Source organism: Barbatula barbatula (assembly GCF_947034865.1).
Source record: "Barbatula barbatula genome assembly, chromosome: 1".
Taxonomy (NCBI): Eukaryota; Metazoa; Chordata; class Actinopteri; order Cypriniformes; family Nemacheilidae; genus Barbatula; species Barbatula barbatula.
Genome location: NC_136766.1, coordinates 25,395,275 through 25,415,350, shown reverse-complemented (window position 1 = coordinate 25,415,350; position 20,076 = coordinate 25,395,275). Strand labels below are relative to the sequence as shown.

Genomic DNA, 20,076 nt, shown 5'->3' with positions numbered 1-20,076 from the left:
CATTGATATGTTTGGTGAGCTGATATCAGGAATTGTTTACAGCTTTCTAAAAAGATTTTGGTGACGCATTTTGTAAAAACGGGCATCTGGTTTGGTTAGACTATTCTCACATGACTCATGAAGTATCTTGGGAAAGGTGATACACAAGAAATGTATTGAAATGTATAAATTGGGATCTTGACAACTGTTGAAATACAGGACTGTCACAGGAAATATGGAACATCTGCTGATCTTTAATCTCAACCAGCCCTGACCAGGACACTTTTATCATACACATCTAAGCTTGCTGATGCAAAAGTAGTAAGATAATGAGACAGTTTTAATTCTGACTTTGATGTACATTCTCAGAAACTTATTTTTGATCATTTTCTTTCTAGGTTTCTAATTGTTGTGGTTGTCGTGAGTTCATGTTCTCTAGTTCGTATTGGCCTACTAGCAGGGTTGTATTGTAAAGTAAAAACACTTAGGTAGAGTACTTAAGTAAAGTACAGATACTCCCAAAAAATACTTGAGACTTTATATTTCTGCAGACCTTTACTTTTACTCCACTACATATCCTGAACAAAATGTATACTTTTACTCCGATACATTTCCCTTAAGCATGTTCGCTACTACAAAATAAAAGCATGGAAACCAAACTGAATTAGACAAGTCGGCGATTCGGTCACCATGACAATGCTGAACCAATCACGGTTAAAGCTCAATGTGCAAAAAGGTGCTCTCTGCGGTTAATGTCTACACAAGGTTTTAATATGCTGCATATTTTAATAATAAACAGCATCTTTTTCAGTTTTAATGAATTATCAAATGACTGTGTTGTTACCGTAAGGGAAATGTAAGGAAAGAAAGAAGTAAGAGTCTGACAGATTTGTTCAGATTCTGTTCCAAGATGTTCTCTTAGAGAGATAATATTGGGGTTGGGAGGGAACTATCCTTTTATAAAGTTATAATTGGTAAAGTAAAGTTGTAAAGATATGATTTCTGAACTTGTACTTTGATAGTTTGGCAATTTGGCAACATGTTGTTCCAGATAAAACTACTGAGCTTGAGACAGAGCTTTTTCAAAGTTGTAAATTTCTATGTAAGCACCATTTTATATCTTTATGCTAAAAATGAAACATTTTCATTAATGTTTCCTTCAACTTTACTTCAAATACTTAGAAGATTAAGTAGATTTAATGTAAAAAAGTACTTTTGATACTTAAGTACAATATTTTTTGGTTACTTTAAGACTTTTACTCAAGTCATATTATAAAAGTTTACTTTCCCTTCTACCAAAGTAATTTCCTGGTAAGATAGTACTTTTACTCAAGTATTGCTTTGATGTACTTTTTACATCACTCCCTACTAGATAAATATATTCAAGCAATCTTTTAAGTTTTTACACGGGTTAGTATCAGGTTCCCAGATAGCACAGACTGAAAAGAACAGCTGGTATGGCAGTGATAGGTGTTCCATCACAGTATCTGCCCCCTTGGAGAAGAGGGTATGCAGCCTGGCGGACTGGCCCTGTTCCTGTCATTATCATCTTCAATTGAACCAGGAGTTGATTATGTAATGGCTTAATTACCAAAATGTGAGAGAGGAATGACGAGACTCTTTCTATATGTATGTGCAGGTGTGATGGTTTGGTGTCATCTAAACATCCTGACCTGACCTGGCTCCACTTGAAATGAAAGGAAAAGTGTAAGAGAGAGAGGCAATCAGATGAAATGGCTTTGCATATAGATTCCATTCATTACTAGGACACATCTTATATTTTTCACCTACAGGAAATTAATAAAATAGAGAAAAATCTCAAACTCACTTGTGTAATGATCTAGATGATCTCAGAGATTCACAGAGGCCACATTTTCACTGCGTTTCGGAAATTGTAGCGACATTTAAATATGAGAATATGAGAGTAAATCACAAAAATAAATGAAACACAAAATGATTGTTACGTATTTATGCAATATAACGGTCATTCCCAAATCCACGATCAGGGCTGGAGCCCTCCGTCTGTTCTGTCCTTGTGCAAATTCAGCCATCCATTCATAAAACAATCTATAAAACAACATAAACCATTACATTTTCAATGTATAAACCAATTAAAATAGAGAAAGTCCTAACAAAGTGCATCACAACATGTACTCATCCACTCCACATTGGAGCTTAACATGCCTAGTGTTGCCCAGGATGTCATATCTTACTATTTTTATTTGTGAACTTGATCACTCACTTGCCCACTTGACAATCTGGTTCAGGGAATTATTTTTCTTTACTGTCAGACTACCATACCATATAATAGAGAAAAACGGATTAATTAAAAGCCAGATAAAAAAAGTATCATCATAGATCTGTCAATATGGGTGGGGGAGTCTCCCTTGGTTCGTTTGCATTTTGGCATGGCCCACAGGGAAAAGTCCCTATACCCCAGATGGCCAGTCCGCCCCTGCCCACGATGGTTCACTTCATGATAACTAAAGCAATGTTTGGAATCTTCTGGCAACAACAAAAACAGATAAACTGGTATTTTATTTTGAGAGAAACACACATCCCACATGATCTGTCAGCCATCACAACTAATTTCTTTCTTGGATTTATTTAAATCAAATTTAGGGAATGACTTGGGTTGTAGAAATATGATGGTCACTCCAGTAAATAATAAAATTCTTGGTTACAGAAGAAATGTAGGCAGTCATAAGAAGACTGACAACTGTATTTTGCTACATTGTTTACATGATCAGAGAGAAACAAAGAGACTGACTGAAAGTTGTTAACTTTTTGGCACCATAGTAGTTAAAATAAAATACGTATGTGAGGATGAGTAGCTAGAAGCTAAAAACATCACAACAAAATAAAAGGTTTAAGAAAGGATAAGGATCAAGCTTCCAGTCTAGGGAAACGTAAAAGTGGAACTACTTTAAATTTGGTCTGTAAATGTCCTACTGGTGACAGACATTTTATATAGAAGCACTTGATAATATGGCAAACTAGAGAAGGATCATTTACTGTAGCACAGCAGATATATTTTCCTGGCATTGCGACCCTTTAGAACAATAAAACTCAAAGTTTTACTAAGGTCATACCAACACATAACAACCGCCATTCAAAACCAGTAAAGAGAGATCACACAGAGAGCAAAATTGACAGAAAGTAAGAAAGAAAGACACTCTGAAATGTCCTCAACAGACACAGCTGTCAGATCTGTTGACAGTGTACTAACACAATGTACTGAGGTAAATTAAAAGAAAGAAAAGTATGAATCTCCATAACAGAGAGAGAGAGAGTGAAGATACTGCAATGAACCCTGGGGACCCCTCCCATATCCCATAATGCCAAGCACTAATGGGCTTTGACGGAGGCAGACCTGCAGAAAGGTTGTCATGCATTTCTCTAAGCCTATAAGAGTCACCAAGGCAATATACAAAGATTGACAGGCGCTTTGAGGTGACAAGACACCATATATAAACACACAGTCGCAGACGCGTGTATACAGACTGAAGCAGTCACACGTCTACAACTCAGATATGCTCACACACCTGTGCTGGTAACTGATTTTTTGGTCATAAAATGCTGTTTATTTTGTGCGTATTTACCATTAATGATCATCAATTTGATAGATGATCAATATTTGTGTTTTCTGTTATCTTCAAATTGAAGGATGCCATATAGCATGTCTTTAATCTGTTTTTGAGAGATTTTATTCCACAAATGTTTTTTGATGGCTGTAGGCTCTCGGGTTCACTTGAGGTCTGCATTGTCATGTCTGCAGTTGTCACAACACTGGGAGGGGCTGATTAAATCCGCATTTCTCCCATAGAGACGTAATGTCATTGCCGATATGTCAATACTGCTAAAAGCAACATCTCTCTCAAGACGTTTCTCACCCGTGGGCAAGTCTGTCAACACTCCACCAAAATAGACATACACACTAGAGCCCTGCATTTCAGCCTGAGGCCGACGGGCCCCGATAAATTTATGGTCTCTAGGGCCAGGCTTCCGGCCAGTTTTTAAGTCATAGTCAAAATGCGGGCCGGGTATCAGGCCTTTTTCATGATGCCATTGACCCCGCTCCCCTGCAGGGCATCACTTTAAGACCCAGACAAGAACATGCTTACATTATTATGATGCGACTGCTTTGATGTAAACAATAAGACAAGCATACGCTCCTTTCGTAGAACAGAGTAATGTTAAGATTGTGATTTATTATGTGTCCAACTTCATGTGCGCGTTGCGACATGATGTTTGTTTAATAAATTTGGCTAAATTTCACATTAAGGGATCCCTTATCCCATAGATCAATACAAACATGGTTATTTTTTTATTTCCCGATTTAGAGTTAAATCAGTTATAGACACTGGTCTATGGGTTACTTTCTGATCAATACCCCCTAATGACAAAGTGTCGTCGAGTTTTGAAACGTTTCGAAACAGGTATGACGTAACAAAGCCTTGTTTGTTAAAAATTGCGTGGCTTTGAAGCACTGATTCGACACAAAAGATTCGATAGGGGTTTCGAGACTTCATGAAGCCTGTTTGAAAGTGCCCATCACTACCCCTAGAGTCCCGATCGGTATACGTGCATTTGTTCGGGTTTGAGGTCGAAAATATATTTTTTAAAACGTTCAGCTCTGGTCCTTGATTCTGATTGGTTGAGCCAAGTTCTAGTTCACGTGCTGTGACTTATGTCTCGTTTTAAAAAGATCTGTCATATACTGAAATCACATCCCAGTTGTGACGACGTACCTGGAGCAGACCATTTTGGTTGCCACAACGTAAAAAAATACAGTTCCAGTGACGTAACTTTGTGATTCCCATATTTGTTGTGACGATGTCAGATTGGATGATTAATGATTAATACAACTCAAGACAGCACTGTACATTACAATTTTAACTCTCACATATGTAAGGTATAAAGTAAGAAAGAAACAGCTAAAGTAATATATCAGGCAGTGAGGTAAAAAGAATTGACTTAATTAATTATTTGAGGGCACGGCTTTTTGCAGAACAGAGAATGTGTGTGATGGTGAGAAGCGCGCAATAAATAAATAGAAACACAGTTGTATTTGTGGTATCAAATGAAACTCCTGTTTAATAACTGTGAGAAGTCAGATGGTTTAGTTAGATTTTTTGTTGAAGTCGCCATTTTGCTGCAGAAATTAGAGCTTTAAAAAGCACATTTTAAACAATATGAGTGTAGGGTTTGTTATCTGTTGTCTCTGTGCATGTTTGTGCATTCATTCAGTTTCGTGGATTCTTGTACAGGTTTTGTTTAGATATGATGTGGTATCATTTATGGTTCCGTTACTTTGGAATGTCATTGCCGTATGGCCAGTGGAAATTTTGCCATAACCTAGGTTTTGGTGAAACGCTGCCACTGGGGTTAATTCACAACATTATTTGAGGACGTTTCTGGAACGTTAGCAAAAGTTTTAAGAAATAGAACGTTGCCAAGATGTCCTCAGAACGTGGTCACAAAGTAATGTCACAGTGACCAAATGAAGACGAACTGGCGACGTCGTCAGAAAGATCTGTGTTTGCTGGGACGCCGTCTTGAAAATAAAAATAATTGCCATTTAAAACAAAACTGAGAATTTGGATAAGCTGGGCTGGCTAGGCCCGGGCTGGGACTTAAATTTGAGGCCTGTGCAGGTCCCTAATACCCTTATACCAAAAATGAATTAGTCAAACAGAATTGACATCCCTGCAGCTAACATCCAGTTTTAGGATATCCTGTAGACCATACAAAGGTTTGACATTTTTCTTAAATGGATCTCTCAGAATCTGTAAGCTCCATTTAATTTCTGTTTCAAGTGCACTGCAAAAATATTATACATTTTCATAAATACAGAGAATCCATCATTTGTTTATAGTGTAATTTCACTGCCCACACTGATTTACAATCTCTCTGTCTCTGAATTGCAGTGCTGTTCAACTTGATTCCTGTGGGTCTGAGGATAGTGGCCATCCAGAGCACCAAGACAGGTCTCTACATCGGCATGAACAGCGAGGGCCACCTCTACACATCAGTATGTTAAAAACACAGATCACATGCATCTGTTTAACAAATCTTCAAAACAGACCTGACCTAACACATCTTACATTGAAATTGATGTCAGGAACCTATTTTAGTCCCACTTCTATTGAAGGTAATTGAGACAGTACAGACCGTGAGTTAGAGTACTGTTGGCCCCTCTATGTCAAACTCTAACTGGTTAAAATCTTGTGACCAAACACCAGCACTCGTAGTGAATTGCTTTTGTGGAAATATCTCCCTTTCTCCCTTTTATCTTACAAGGAGAGCATCTGTAGAGCATGTGTCCTCCTCATGGGAAGAAAAATGACCTAATTTTCACAAAGGGAATGGGAAATGACCATACCTGAAAAAAACAACGAGAGATGAAAAAAAAGAGAAAATCCATATCCCAGAAAACCACAAGCAGTGCGACCTCTTTTTCTTTTTTCTTCCTTTCTGTGAAGCTCTCACTTCACACTACCTGTGTTCTCACTTCCCTTTCTAACTTTCTTCTTTTTTTAGCATAATATTTTAGACCAAAGAGACTACTAGGAAGCCAGTGAAGCATGCCAAAAAAATCCAGCTTCGACACAAAAACGGGCGGCAGCACTTTTGAGTCACAGCTTGCTTCAGAACTTGAAACAATTCTAAAAGAATACAGTCAAAACATAGTCAGTTGTTGACTGTGTTGAAATGTTTGTGAGAAATGCTTATATGGCACCGTTAACTGCTGTCAACTGTGCCATGTGAATACACAAACAATTATTAACTTTGGAATTTAGTTTTTAGTCTTTATTAAATGCCTAAAAAGTAAACAGTGTGTGTGTGTGTGTGCGTGCGTGCGTGTGAAATAATTTTATATTTATGTTATGAGTAATAATAATTATCCACATGTAAACTGTAACTATAGGGTTAAGATTATGGTGTGGTTTAGGGTTAGTTACATGTAATTATGCTAAATACCATAGTAAATACAGAAAACGACGAAATACATTGAGAAGCATTACTATCACTCAAAGAAAAACTGTTCTCTTCCAAATAATAATTCCCCCAGCCAAATAACTGTCCTTGTCTAACCCGGTGGCTGCTCGTATGATGTTTCTATCTGATGGTAGTGGAATCTGAATCTCTAAAGAAGAGTTTAGATCATTTTTTAAAATGACAAATGATGAGAAGGTGTGGAATGATGTGTGAAGTTCAACAACCATTTTCCCAATTTCCTTTGTTGTTGGGAAAAGAGGAACTAATGCATTATATCTTCAATTGTGTCCTACAGAACAGGTCTTGAAGGCATTTATATTTGTGTGGATTGACATCTTTCTTTTCTTCCCTTTTACACCAACACAGGTGGTATGAGGAATAAGCTGAAAATCATTGATGAGAGTCCTGTACTGAGTAAAGGAGCATAACCATGTTTTGTCCTCCTCAGAGCAAGAACAGAGAGTACAGAATTATACATGTGTTACATAATAGGACTTCCGTACGCTGTCACAAACCCACCTCCGTGTGCGTGTGTTGTAAGATCAGATGGCCCTGAACACATGGCCTCTACCTGTCACACATACCTGCCCTAAACTCTGAGCCTATCAATTATTCATGTTTTCCAGTGGCTGGCAAGCTCAGACATGGACCTCTTCAGAGATTAAATTACTCATCTACAGTCTCTCTTCCTCTCTCTCTCTCTTTGTAAACTTAAATTTTCGGCATAGTCTTTAACTCGCTTTCAGTATTCCTGCAGTCTGTCTTTCTCTTACATATTTACGCTTTTGTTTAGAAAATGTGAGTGCGGATTTTGTCTTGTTGCTATATGCACCTAATAAATTGTGTCCCAAGTGATGTAATATTCACCGTGCACTTTGTACTCCACTATCAAGTTTATGAATTTTAACAGTAGCATAGACGGTTTCATCTTAACAGCATTACTGAGCATGCACACTTTTGTGACCCTAACTGAACTTCCAGTACACAGTAGCAAACAATAAAGTGCCTGTAGATTATTTCTGATAACAAACTAAAGAAACCAAGAATAACCGTTACTTGGCTAATCTTGTCTCTCCAATATTTTGAATTTAGACTGCGATACCCGTCTCAACTGCTAGATGTCAATGTACCATCCTGTATGTTTAACTGCGTAAAAACTACAGGACCCATTTAACAAATAGTTTATTTAGTAAAATGAATATACAAATAATCTGGAATCTGGAGTGGAGGGGCGGGGCGGGGGCTCGGGGAACTCTGGAAACTTGGCAGCAGGCGCTGACGGCTTGGAAAAAAAGTCAATGATAGGCCCTTTAAAGTCCATTAGCCATCCTTTAGCCAACAGCGGGTGGAGCTGAACCTCCAGGGGGAGCTCGGGAGTGGAGACGTCGCAGAGCTTGGAAGCGTAGATGCCGTGAGGTGAGAGGTGGAGGAGTGAGGCGTGGTCCCGGGGCGAGGCCCACTCCCGAGGTGGAACAATCCCAGCGCTAACAACTGGTGCAGGACGACCATCACTCAAGTCCCCATCAGCCCTCCTGATGCAGAATTCAGAGCCATCTGATTGAAGGACTCGATTTATGAAGTCCTCTAGCAGATACTCATCCATGTTGAGGAGCATGAGGACAAGTAGATCGTGGTCCAGACCTGTCAAAAATACACGGTTGAGTATGGGATTGTTCCAACTCACCCGGTAACACACCTCACCAACCACTCCACGTAGCTCTCCAGGTCTCTAGAGAGAATCTGTTGTAATCCATTTCTGGTGGTCCTGTCTTCTGTCACAAAGAACCTTTTGATGCACCTTTTTTTAAGAGTGTACATAAGCAAAACTGCGACCATGAATGAAGTGTCCAACATTCCTCACCTCATATTTTGTAAACACACTATCAATCATGCACAAAGCTATATATTTAGAGTAGGGCAGACATTATGCATGACTGTAGCACAAACAGCGTAAACTGAGATATTTGCACTCCCGAAACCCCCCGAAACTTCACACCTCACCTAATGCTCTTTCTCGTGATGCTATGCTTCACTGTCTTATGGGTGTGCTTCAGTAGTAGTCTGGTGTTTTTCCCATCATCTGACAGAATGGTGAAGTTTGAGAGGAATATAAAAGAGACAACATGCTTAACAGTGGGCTGTAATATGGAAGGATGGAAAGACGAATGAGTGAAGGCCAGCATGATGTCTTACATCAAGAACAAATAGCGTCATCATCCATAGGGAGGAAGGAAGAGAAATATGGATTGACAAGAGAGCCCATGCAGAGCACAGCCCATGGGGTTGAGTTCATCATGCCATTTTATTATTTTTAATTTCTCTCTTATTTTGCTTCTTCATTCTGTGTGTTCCACCTTTGTTCCGTTTTTTTGGGGGGTGGGGAGGGATGCATTCCCACTCTTCATGTTTACCTTCCTCTAATCCTTCATTCCTGCCCTCCGTGTTTCTCTCTGAGGTTAGGCCCGTTTGAGAGTTATATGTAAAGGTTAAGGTGTTTGGAGAGCTTTGTGTCATTGCTGTCTTACCTGTAGGGGGGCACTGGAAATTGCTTTCTGATCAAAAAAGTGCTTTGTCTCTACAACCTGACTCATTTTTTAAACTCAACACTCAGTGGAAGCTCTCCCGGGCCAAGAACATAAAAAGGACAGAGAGATGGTGGGAAAGAGGCATACACACACAGAGATACATATTTCCAATGTTTGAGGTGACCTGACAGAACTGGAGCAGATTTTGTTGAACAGGCCAGGTTTTCATGACAAAGTTTTTTCTTTTATAGCTTTCCATTATCTTTCCACTCCTTTATTTCCATTGTTCCTTTCCCCTTTCCAGGCTCTGCCCTATCCCACCCTGGCAGTAAACACTTTAGGTCTCATAAGAAGTCCATATACACTCTTCAAAATGAAGGTGCTTAAAAGGATGCCATAGAATCCAAATACATGTGTTGTTACGCACACGCACAATCACATGATTTTGTTTGTCCTTGATGCATTTTATATTTAGCATTTGCTTAATGTAAACAAGACTGTTTAGTGTGTCTCTTGTTTCACATGTGTCGCAGTTGAAGACTGTTTGGGTAAGCATGACTGGACACCAATAATAAAGTAAAGACTTATAGTGGATGAGCTGCAGACTCAAGGGAGTGTATGTGGGGATGTGTGTGTGTAGTGTGTGTTTTGTTGAGCCCTGCAGTTCTGGCAGGATTATTACTCATTTCAAGTAGAGGGTGTTTCTGCTTCCTGGCTTTGACATACACACACCACACCCACACCTTGGTCTGTGCCTCAGGTCCCCACACACCCACACTGATGAAATAATTAGTCTGTAACTGCTGATCCCGAATGATTCCAGCTGACCTTACATAGACCACCTAGTACACACTCACTTTATCGCTTCCTTGAACACACATGCTCTCTCAAACACACACTTGTGACCTTGCCCTTCCAAGTAAAGTCATTGGTTTTCATCCACTTTATCGCCTTTCACTTTGTTCGCTTTTGATTCATTACTTATGCATTACATTATAATAACATAACATATAACATAACATAACATAACATATAACATAACATAACATAACATAACATAACATATAACATATAACATAACATAACATAACATAACATAACATAACATAACATAACATAACATAACATAACATAACACACAACACACAACACACAACACACAACACACAACACACAACACACAACACACAACACACAACACACAACACAACAACCAACAACCAACAACCAACACACAACACACAACACACAACACACAACACACAACACACAACACATAACATATAACATCCCCAAATGGAAAATCCTCAAACACTCAGCTGGGTCTAGTCAAGGAGAGCTCTAGAGGACAAGCACACCACTCCAGCTGTTATTAGGTCAAAGACGAGCAGGTGTTGTGTCAAGGAAACCCACTTCCCACCCCGTGCTAGGGTCAGTTTGTATGTCAACCCTGTAATGGCTGTTTTCTTACATGTGGAAGTTTTTGTCTCTGTGGTAGCTCTGATCCGGTGAAAGGAAAAATAAATTCTGACTGTTTGTTAAATTTACTGACAGATACAAGGTGTTATTGCTGGTTCCAGTAAAACCCTTCATTTAGCAATTATAGTTTAATTGGATCGCATTACAATATAACAGTATGCTTTTGGTCTATAAAATCAGCACTAATTGTCTCACCATTATGCAATGCAATACTTCAGGAAAACCACTCTACTAAAAGCCATTATCATTCCCAAAAACACACTGTTCTCAGATGATCTCCACCGAAATTATAGTTGACGTTTATACATACAGAGCAGTTAAAGTTGTTCACCGCTCCAGGGACGCATTTTCTTTGCATGTATACAAATATTAATATTTTAGTAAAAAAAAAGATCGTAAATCTCTCCCGAAATCGTCTTTATGTCTATTAAAGCTATTCTGCAAGCTTGTCAATGCTCGCTGGCGTGTTAAACCCCAGATTGCTGATTCTCACTATGCTGTTTTTGCCCTCTACCTGGCACTCATCTATCCAGCTAAATCAGAGTCTTATACTGGCTTTTTAAAAAGAAAACTTGTATTGATATTTTGCTGAGGTCTTACATGAAATCAATTCTCGCATTGAATGCAGTTACAGATTTCACAGCCACAGCAACCAACAGTTACATTAAAAGCAAGCACTTTTGCTTTGGGAATGCATGTGTGCGATTCTCTGAAGAGGATCTTATGGGTTAACTTACAGACGAACATGATTACTTTTACTTTTACCTTTCTTTTCTCCCCATCTGTGTCCTAGCTTTTTTCTTTTCAGTTCAATTTTACATGTTCTTTTTCGCTTGTTTCTTTCTAGCACTCTTAAAGACACCATAGACAAAATACTATGTTAAATAAAAAAGTCCAGGGCCGTCTGTATCTCTTTGTTTGCTCCTAATGTGGGAAACAAATAACTCTGCTAATAGGAAAGACAAAAATAAAGCTTTTTAAAATAACTTTTTATTTTTGCAGTCTTGTGCAATAATATTTAAATGACATATTAACAGCTCATAGGTTGAGATATTTTTTGGTTAACTATTACTTTTATGGAAATGTTGTGAGGGAGTGTTACACAGTATCAATTTCAGGGTAAACTTTTAATGCATTTTTCCATTTACATGACAGCTGGGTTTTGGGGGACTAAAATAAAACCTTTGAATATTAGTTTTAGGGTTTTAGGATTACATTTTTAAACAATATTGATATAAATTCTCTGTATAGACCACTTTGGATGGTCCGGATGAACTTCCAAACAAACAAAAATTTGCAATCAATGCAATCAAGAGAGCATTTCTAACCAAATTAGGATGTTAAACAAACATATTCAAGATTTGATTATGCATGTAATATTTAAAAAATCTGAAACTTCCCCTGTATCAGTATTTACATCTTGCAAAGTGGTCTATAAATGAGCAAAATCGATTTCTTTAAACAATGACATCATGACCATGCATTGTGCTGCTAAAAAGTGCACTACTATGACCAGTTTACACGCATTATTTACACACATCAAATTATAGGAGTGTAATGGACGTGTATTTGTACCGAAGCGTCACAGGCATCATTCCAAATATAGTCATCATTCCTATGCCCTACTCCTTCGAAGGGCAGATCCCTTGGAGTTTAGACTTTTGAGTAGACACGGCATTTATGTGCCATTATGTAGACGTTTGGAATGCACTTGGCAAAGGAATGACAAATTACTCATTATCTTCAGCTGGCATGTTCCTGTGACAATGAAGCTTTGTGTCCATCGGCAGATGTCGCTGTTTTAATGGCATAACCTGAGCATAAAAACTGTTTGCAAACAAACAATACATGTTATCTTTTGAAAAGTTTTATATATATTGGTTTGTTTGATAACAAAATGTATGTTTATTGGAAACGGTTTTATTCTAAAGTTATGCCATTTAAACAGCGACATCTGCTAACGGACACAATGCTTCGTTGTCAAAGGAACATGCCAGCTGAAGATAAAATGGAAATGATGTCGCTTCCTTTGCAAAGTGGATTCCAAACATCTACATAATGCAAGATAACATGTCAATAATCACTCCATAATAATCCCTAATCGCACAATACTAGATTAAAAAGGTACGAAAGAGAGAAATGCAATGAACGTTGAAAGCGTGCTGTGATGTTTAAAACTTTTTTAATGTGGCGAAGCAGAGAAAAAAGACACAAATGTAGTACTGGTTTAGGAGTAGGTACACACAATTCCTAAGTGAGCCATGTCTGCTCTGACACCTGCTGGTAATGAAGAGCACCGCAACCCACTTTACCCTACTCACTTTGCATTCAATAACATTTTATTAATAGTACAAATATAAAGTGTCTATCATTTTAAAATTTACAGTAAGAAAAAATTCAACAAGAAGTTTCTTCTTTCCATAATGAGAGAACTGGGGTTTGTCTTCCGTATCACGAATGAAATGCACATAATTTCACCTAATACGTTCATTATAACGTTTTTAATGTAAATATATTACTATGCACATATATTCTGCCTTAAATTTGGCCATAATGTCACTTAAATGCAATCATTCATTTTTATATTATTCATTATTTTTTATATCAAAACTTCATATTGAATTATAATAAAATGAGTTCATTTTCAATCACGTTTGACATGATTGATCTAATATCATGGTTAAAATAGGAGCAAGAAGATCGAAAGCATTAGCGAGTTTAAAGTTATTATATGTTTTATGACTGTATATGTATAATAAATATACAGTTAACTAGGAATGTATTTAAGGAAGAAGTCATTATTTTCTTTCATTGACAGATGAGAACGTGTTTCAAAACAAACACATTATAGAGAGAGAGAGAGAGAGAGAGAGAGAGAGAGAGAGAGAGAGAGAAAGAGAGAGAGAGAAAGAGAGAGAGAGAGAGAAAGAAGAGGAGCAAACCCCTTATTCAGCTCCTCTGCTCACCAGTCACACCAAGGATCCCAATCAATCCTGGAAATTGGTTTGTTCCCTGACAAGGTTACGAAATGACAGGGAGCAAGAGAGAAAGAGAGAGAGAGGGAGGGAAAGAAAGGAAAAGACAGATGGGAAACGATGAGAGAGAATAAAAGAGAGAGATGTTGGTCTTTGCTTACTGAAATTCTCTAGGAGGGATTTTAGAGTGAAAGACTTCGGCTCTGTTTTACCTCGGGGCAAAAATTATGCTACTTAATGCACTAATGTTTACCTGAACAAAACATGTATGAAGAAAGTGTTGTGTAGGCCCGGTGGCTTTTGTGTGCGATCATTTGTTTCTCCTCAGCACATTAATGCTTTCACAACCCTGTCACAGTGAAATGTGGGCCCATTTTATTCCTGTCCCAACTGAACCTTGTATATACATATATAATTATATAATAATGGCCAGCAGTTACAATCTGTTATTCTGGCTAACTCACTGTGTGTGTGTGTGTGTGTGTGTGTGTGTGTGTGTGTGTGTGTGTGTGTGTGTGTGTGTGTGTGTGTGTGTGTGTGTGTGTGTGTGCGTGTGTGTGTGTATTTTCTGTGTTGCAGGAACATTTCACGCCAGAGTGTAAGTTTAAGGAGTGCGTGTTTGAGAACTATTATGTGACATACTCATCAATATTGTACCGTCAAACTCAGTCGGGTCGGGCCTGGTACATTGGAATTAACAGAGATGGACAGGTCATGAAAGGGAACCGGGTCAAAAAGACCAAAGGTGCCGCTCACTTCCTGCCTAAGCTCATAGAAGGTATGACTTGTGTTTTTATGAATAATTGTATTACTATTTAAAGGTTTGCTGAAAGATGAATAAATATGTTGTTGTTTGGTGATAGTTACTTTTAGGTAATACTTAAGGAACAATTCACCCAAAAGTGAAAAACAACAAATATACTTGTATGATTGTAAAACAAGTGTCATTTGTCTTATTTGGGCTTCTAAATGCTTTGTGAGTTACACAGCTGAATTGTTCGGTGTTTTTTTTTTAATTTAATTTAAAGGGATAGTTGATGAAAGCTATTTTTCCTACTATGGTATAGTTAATGGCCAAGAGCTGTTTGGTGATATGTTGATCAGAACAAAGAAATGTATACAGATTTGGAACAACTCGAGGATGATTAAATGATGACAGAATAACATTTTTGGGCTAAAATGTACCTTTAACACAGACAAAAGCCATACTCACAGAATTATCTGTCTCTTTCTTTGTCTCCAGTCACCATGTACAGGGAGCCATCACTACATGCAATTGTTGAACAAAGCCCACCTAGGAAAACAGCCAAAACGTCAGACTTGTCTGTCCATAAAAACACCAAGAAGGACCCAGTGCTACTTGCCCCTGCAGCATCCTAGCGAGAGGAGAAAGAAACAATGTTATTAAACTTTCCACTGATCCTCAGAACTAAGATATTTCCTACAATGCATCAGGGCTCTAAAGACCCTCGTTGACAGGTCTAACGCCCACTTCCTTTTGGTCTTCCCTACTTCACAAATCTAGCGGAATACTGAGCAATAACAACCATAATGGTCTGGGGTCAGGGTGTTCTCAAGCACACTCACTGGCCATGTCACTTTCATACGAACTGCTGAAAGAAAGGATCATTGTTCTTCCTCTCCATTTTGTTGTTGTTTTTTTATCTTAACAAGAAACACTTTTTGCCTTGGAAAGCAATTTGTGCTTCACGTTTAAACCCTCCCTTTCCTTTGTTTGGACATTATTAGATCCCCCAAATCTGTGTTATTTACTGAAACACCCCTGAAATCTTCTGTCATGGCTAAGCCCGATTTGTAATCCCTGATCGCTTTTTTACATCCTCTGCACTTTGATTATCTTGAGACATAGAATCCATTTTCCACTTCATAACACAGGAAAAGCCCTGCACACTCCCTCGAGGAGTATTAAGGATTCTGCCACATATACACATACATACCAAATATCTAAACAAATAAAACTCTCCTCCTCCTTAAGATGATGATCATTAGAGCCGTTCGACCTTCGGCAGTATAAACCTCTCTCTCTCTCTCTCTCTCTGCACACCGTCTCCTATGCTGATGAGCCTATACACTGTGTGTATGCGTGTGTGTTGAACAGCAATACAATATCATTTGTAAGATGACTCATAACAGAGGGGAATAGTCCTGCATTTATTGTTTCTTTTTTATTTGATAAGTTGTTGTTTTCCCCGTTGCAATATGCCCAGAGAGCAATATTGTTACAGCTTTACTTTTCTCCCCTATTTTTTTGTATATGTGTTACTTAAGGGCAGGGCTTCTTAAGGTAGATACAGAATGCTGACTAGTGGGGCTGCAAGTTTTCTAAAGTTCAAGTTCCTATATTCAGTTCCATTCTATTAGATTTGCCTCAGAGCAAAGGCACTTTACCCAGCCACATGAAACAAAACAATTGCTGAGAAGGTCCAATTCTATTCAATTTTCTTTTGGTTAAAACGGAAGAGCACACAGAAAATAATTTGGGAACCTTTGCAAAAAACACCACTAAAATTCTGTACCTGTAAATTCTTATAATTTGTTTTTGTAAACTTTTACAATGTGAATAACAAGATTTGTCAGTCTGATATGACCCCTCTAATACAAACACAATTTGCGACATCTTCAATCACGTATATGAATTGAAGTACATTTCTGTGGATAACTTTAGCAATAATAATGCTGTAATATTGTTGCAGCAATCAATTTGTTGCCAAGGCGTTTGTTTCATATGGTATGATGAACTTTTCTAAGTGGAAGCTTTAAGATAATAAGATACAACTAAGATTATACAATTATTTAAACTCAAATGAATATATGATTTTATTATTCACATATTTATAGCAGCCATGTAATAAGAGGGTCTGCCTTGAACCCAACAGGGTGATCAGGACCCCTATGCAAAGTAAAGACCCTTATAGAAGAATCTAAATTAAATTGCCCTTCGTATTTTAGTCTAGTACCTTTGATGCAAACATTAGCTGTATCAAGAGAACATTTCCTTGGTGTTTACAATCATTATCACAATATCATATTAAGTATTGAGCTTTGTACAAAGTACAGATCAAACTTTTCTCATGCTGATTTGAATAATTTCTTATAGCACTACTGTATGATAAATATATATTCATTCCCTTGCAACGTTACATTGCATTACAGGAGGAAACTAAGATATTAAAAAACTGGATATTAGATGTGATAGATATTAGAATGGCAGGGAACGAAAACATTTCAAAGTTTGCCAAATTCTTCCATATTTAGACAAGGTGTTAATCTTTCCCAGATTACAGAGACAGAGTAAAGTTTCCTAACTGCTGACGGGCATAGAAATCACAGAACCCACATGTATCTCACAATTCCCCTGTCACGGAAGTTCTTGGTTGTGGCATTTGTTAACATCCCAGCCTGATTGCTTTTCTTGGGGGCTAAATCAAAATTCTCTGCATCTCATAGCTTCTGGGTGCACATCAGTAATCTTGATTTTTCTTCATAAACGATAATGTGTTTTAAAATTTTGCCAGAACTAATGCATAGTATCTCAAAATCAAGCCTTTTCTACTTCTCAGAAGGCACTCGCATTGTCCACAGTTCACAACTGCCATAGTGTAAAGTTTGCATTCAGTCTTGAAATGCTGCTCTATATGAAGGGCTATTTACGTTACATAAACTCAGAAGTACATTAACACCAAGAAAAAGTAAGGTAGTCAAGTTTCACTTAACTTAACTCAACTGGGCTGCAACAGGCTAAAAAGAAAATATAAGTCTGTCGTGTTAAACAAAGGCTATAGTTTAACCAATATTTTATTCGTTAAAAATGCTTTCTCTCAATTTCACTGCGACTTTTGAGCCACAGATGAAACAGAGGCAAGGAGATGAAAGCTAAGGGCTAATGCTATTGTATATGATTTGTACAATTTCAAATGTATTAACTGTATCATGCCTTCTGAAACCAATAAGTGTTGCACTATCAGCTCATCATCATCTATTCCAAACAATTCAGCAGTTTTCCCCAATAAACAAACACAGAAAATGTGAATAATGTTTGCACAATCTGCCAGGTCCTGGTTATGGGATAGGATTAGTCTAGCAGTCAGTAATAGTTTCCCATTTAGATTTTCAGACTTTATCAAATCAAATGACAAACAAAGAATGTAAATGCATTTAAAGTTTTAAACCGTAACATAAATAATGTGATATTAAATGTGAAACCCACTTTCTCCCTAGTGTTATATTAATTATAATTCTTTCTTTTGACATTTTAGGAGTTTTTTTGTCGTACCAATAGCTGTTACATTCATTGAAAATTTCAGTGAACTTATCATACGCATAGTTATTGCGTCTTTGGAAGTATGAGTTCATTTCTAAAATAGTATGTATTGTTTGCTTTAAGTGTGTTTACTTCTAGATCAATTTTACATTATCAAAAACAGTTCCAATTGCATTTACTCAAAACTTTGCTGCATTTTTGCTGTGTTGCAGAGCACAACATATTTACATCACAGCCTCGGAAACACGCCTTCAAAAAATATGCACTAAACTAAACAGCACCTTTCTTCCAGATGTGTGGAAAATGCATACTTATCAATTGTGTTCCTTTTCCTGATTGTATTTGGAGTTTACCAGCATCAATTTTTGTTAACCGAGAGCAGATTAAGAAGGTTTTTTTGAATATTTAGACATCATTTTCAAACGAATTAGCCTACTGTAATTACTTTCTGTGCGTTTAGGCATGTTCACGTGTCCATGCCTTTGAGGTGAAGCCCCAACCCTGCATCTGCAATGCAGCAGAAAAGACAAAAACTTGACCCACCTCGCTTATTCCTATAAGTCTTGTCCCCCATGATACCCCGTCTCATAGCCCTCACAAAAGCTCTGTGCAAATGTACCACTGTTCCTTTCAGCTGAATGTCATTACCTCTGTGTGTATGTGACAGAGAGAGAGAGAGAGAGAGAGAGAGAGAGAGAGAGCCCTACTACATCTTAAAAGCACGAAGTCACACCACATCTGCATTGCATACACAGCAGTTGGGTATTAGTCTCACAGCAGATGTGTGTAGCCAGGGTGACCTTTAAAAAGCTGAGTTCCTCAGCCCCATCCCAGCCTTTGGATAATCACTATAGTCCCTCAACATCAATCTGAAGTAACCTTTAGTGTAGAGTTTTAAGTTAAACTGGCATCATTGTGGCTGCATTGAGATGTATCAGACAGATTATGTTTGGTGGCTTGTGTAGAATATCTGTCAGTTTAGTGGATTCATTGGGTGAATTGGCAACATAGAAATAAAACCAGTAACTTCTTGTTTCATGTCATCAGATGTCTTTCGAGACTCTGTTTACTGTCTATACTGTGGATTTCATTTTCGTGTCTTAAATATAGTCATTTGTCCATTATCAATGTTCAGTCCATGTTATTTTTATTTTCTTTGTTGTTGTTGTTGTTGTGAAACAGTGAACTGTGGATTTGAGTGGCCACCTCTGCATTCAATCACAATTTAACCCATTTTTGGGAAGATCTAAAAGACAATTGGTAAGAAAGGCAAACAGGCCAGAAATCATGCCGTGTGTCGTGAACACTGATTCCTGCTCTACAAGAAGACAACGCCCATGATATTTTACCCGTAATGGACATCAGTTGGGATCTACAACAGCAAAACTGACTACTGGTTGTCGCAGTCAATGTTCCACACAAACTGTACACACAGGTTGTGTACATGTAGTACTAAAATGCTCACATGTCATATTGGGTGGGCTACCTGCTTATGAACATTGAGAGTCTGCTTTATATCCCATATTTTTTGTATATTCTGCATGAATGATCCAAGTTATTGTAATGAAGTCTTCCCAAAACAAAGGAAAAATAAACCATATTACTTTTTCTTGTCTTCCAGACCAATAGAAATCAAAGGTCTTCCAGTCAGAGCCACGATGACACTATTTTTAATTTTTATAGTTGCAAAAGCTCATTACAGCATTGCACTCAACTCAATCATTCAACCTGGATTTCCCATTTTACAAACAGAATGAAGTGGCAGTGGCACAAGTGTGGTGTTTTGGAATATTCGGAGGAACAACACAATACAGTCATGCATGAATCAATATTT

At 37.8% G+C, this 20,076-nt stretch overlaps 1 protein-coding gene across 1 annotated transcript in view; it reads left to right on the top strand.

Annotated features, from left to right (window-relative positions):
• The window catches only part of fgf11a (fibroblast growth factor 11a), a gene marked incomplete at both ends in the record, with an annotated part of 48,790 nt that extends 33,450 nt beyond the window's left edge, over positions 1-15,340 (top strand). The window contains 3 exons of the mRNA XM_079451445.1: positions 5,910-6,013; positions 14,540-14,738; positions 15,204-15,340. Of these exons, the coding sequence (XP_079307571.1) occupies positions 5,910-6,013; positions 14,540-14,738; positions 15,204-15,340 (440 nt within the window). The remainder of the gene's footprint in view (positions 1-5,909; positions 6,014-14,539; positions 14,739-15,203) is intronic.
• Positions 15,341-20,076: the final 4,736 nt, after the last annotated feature.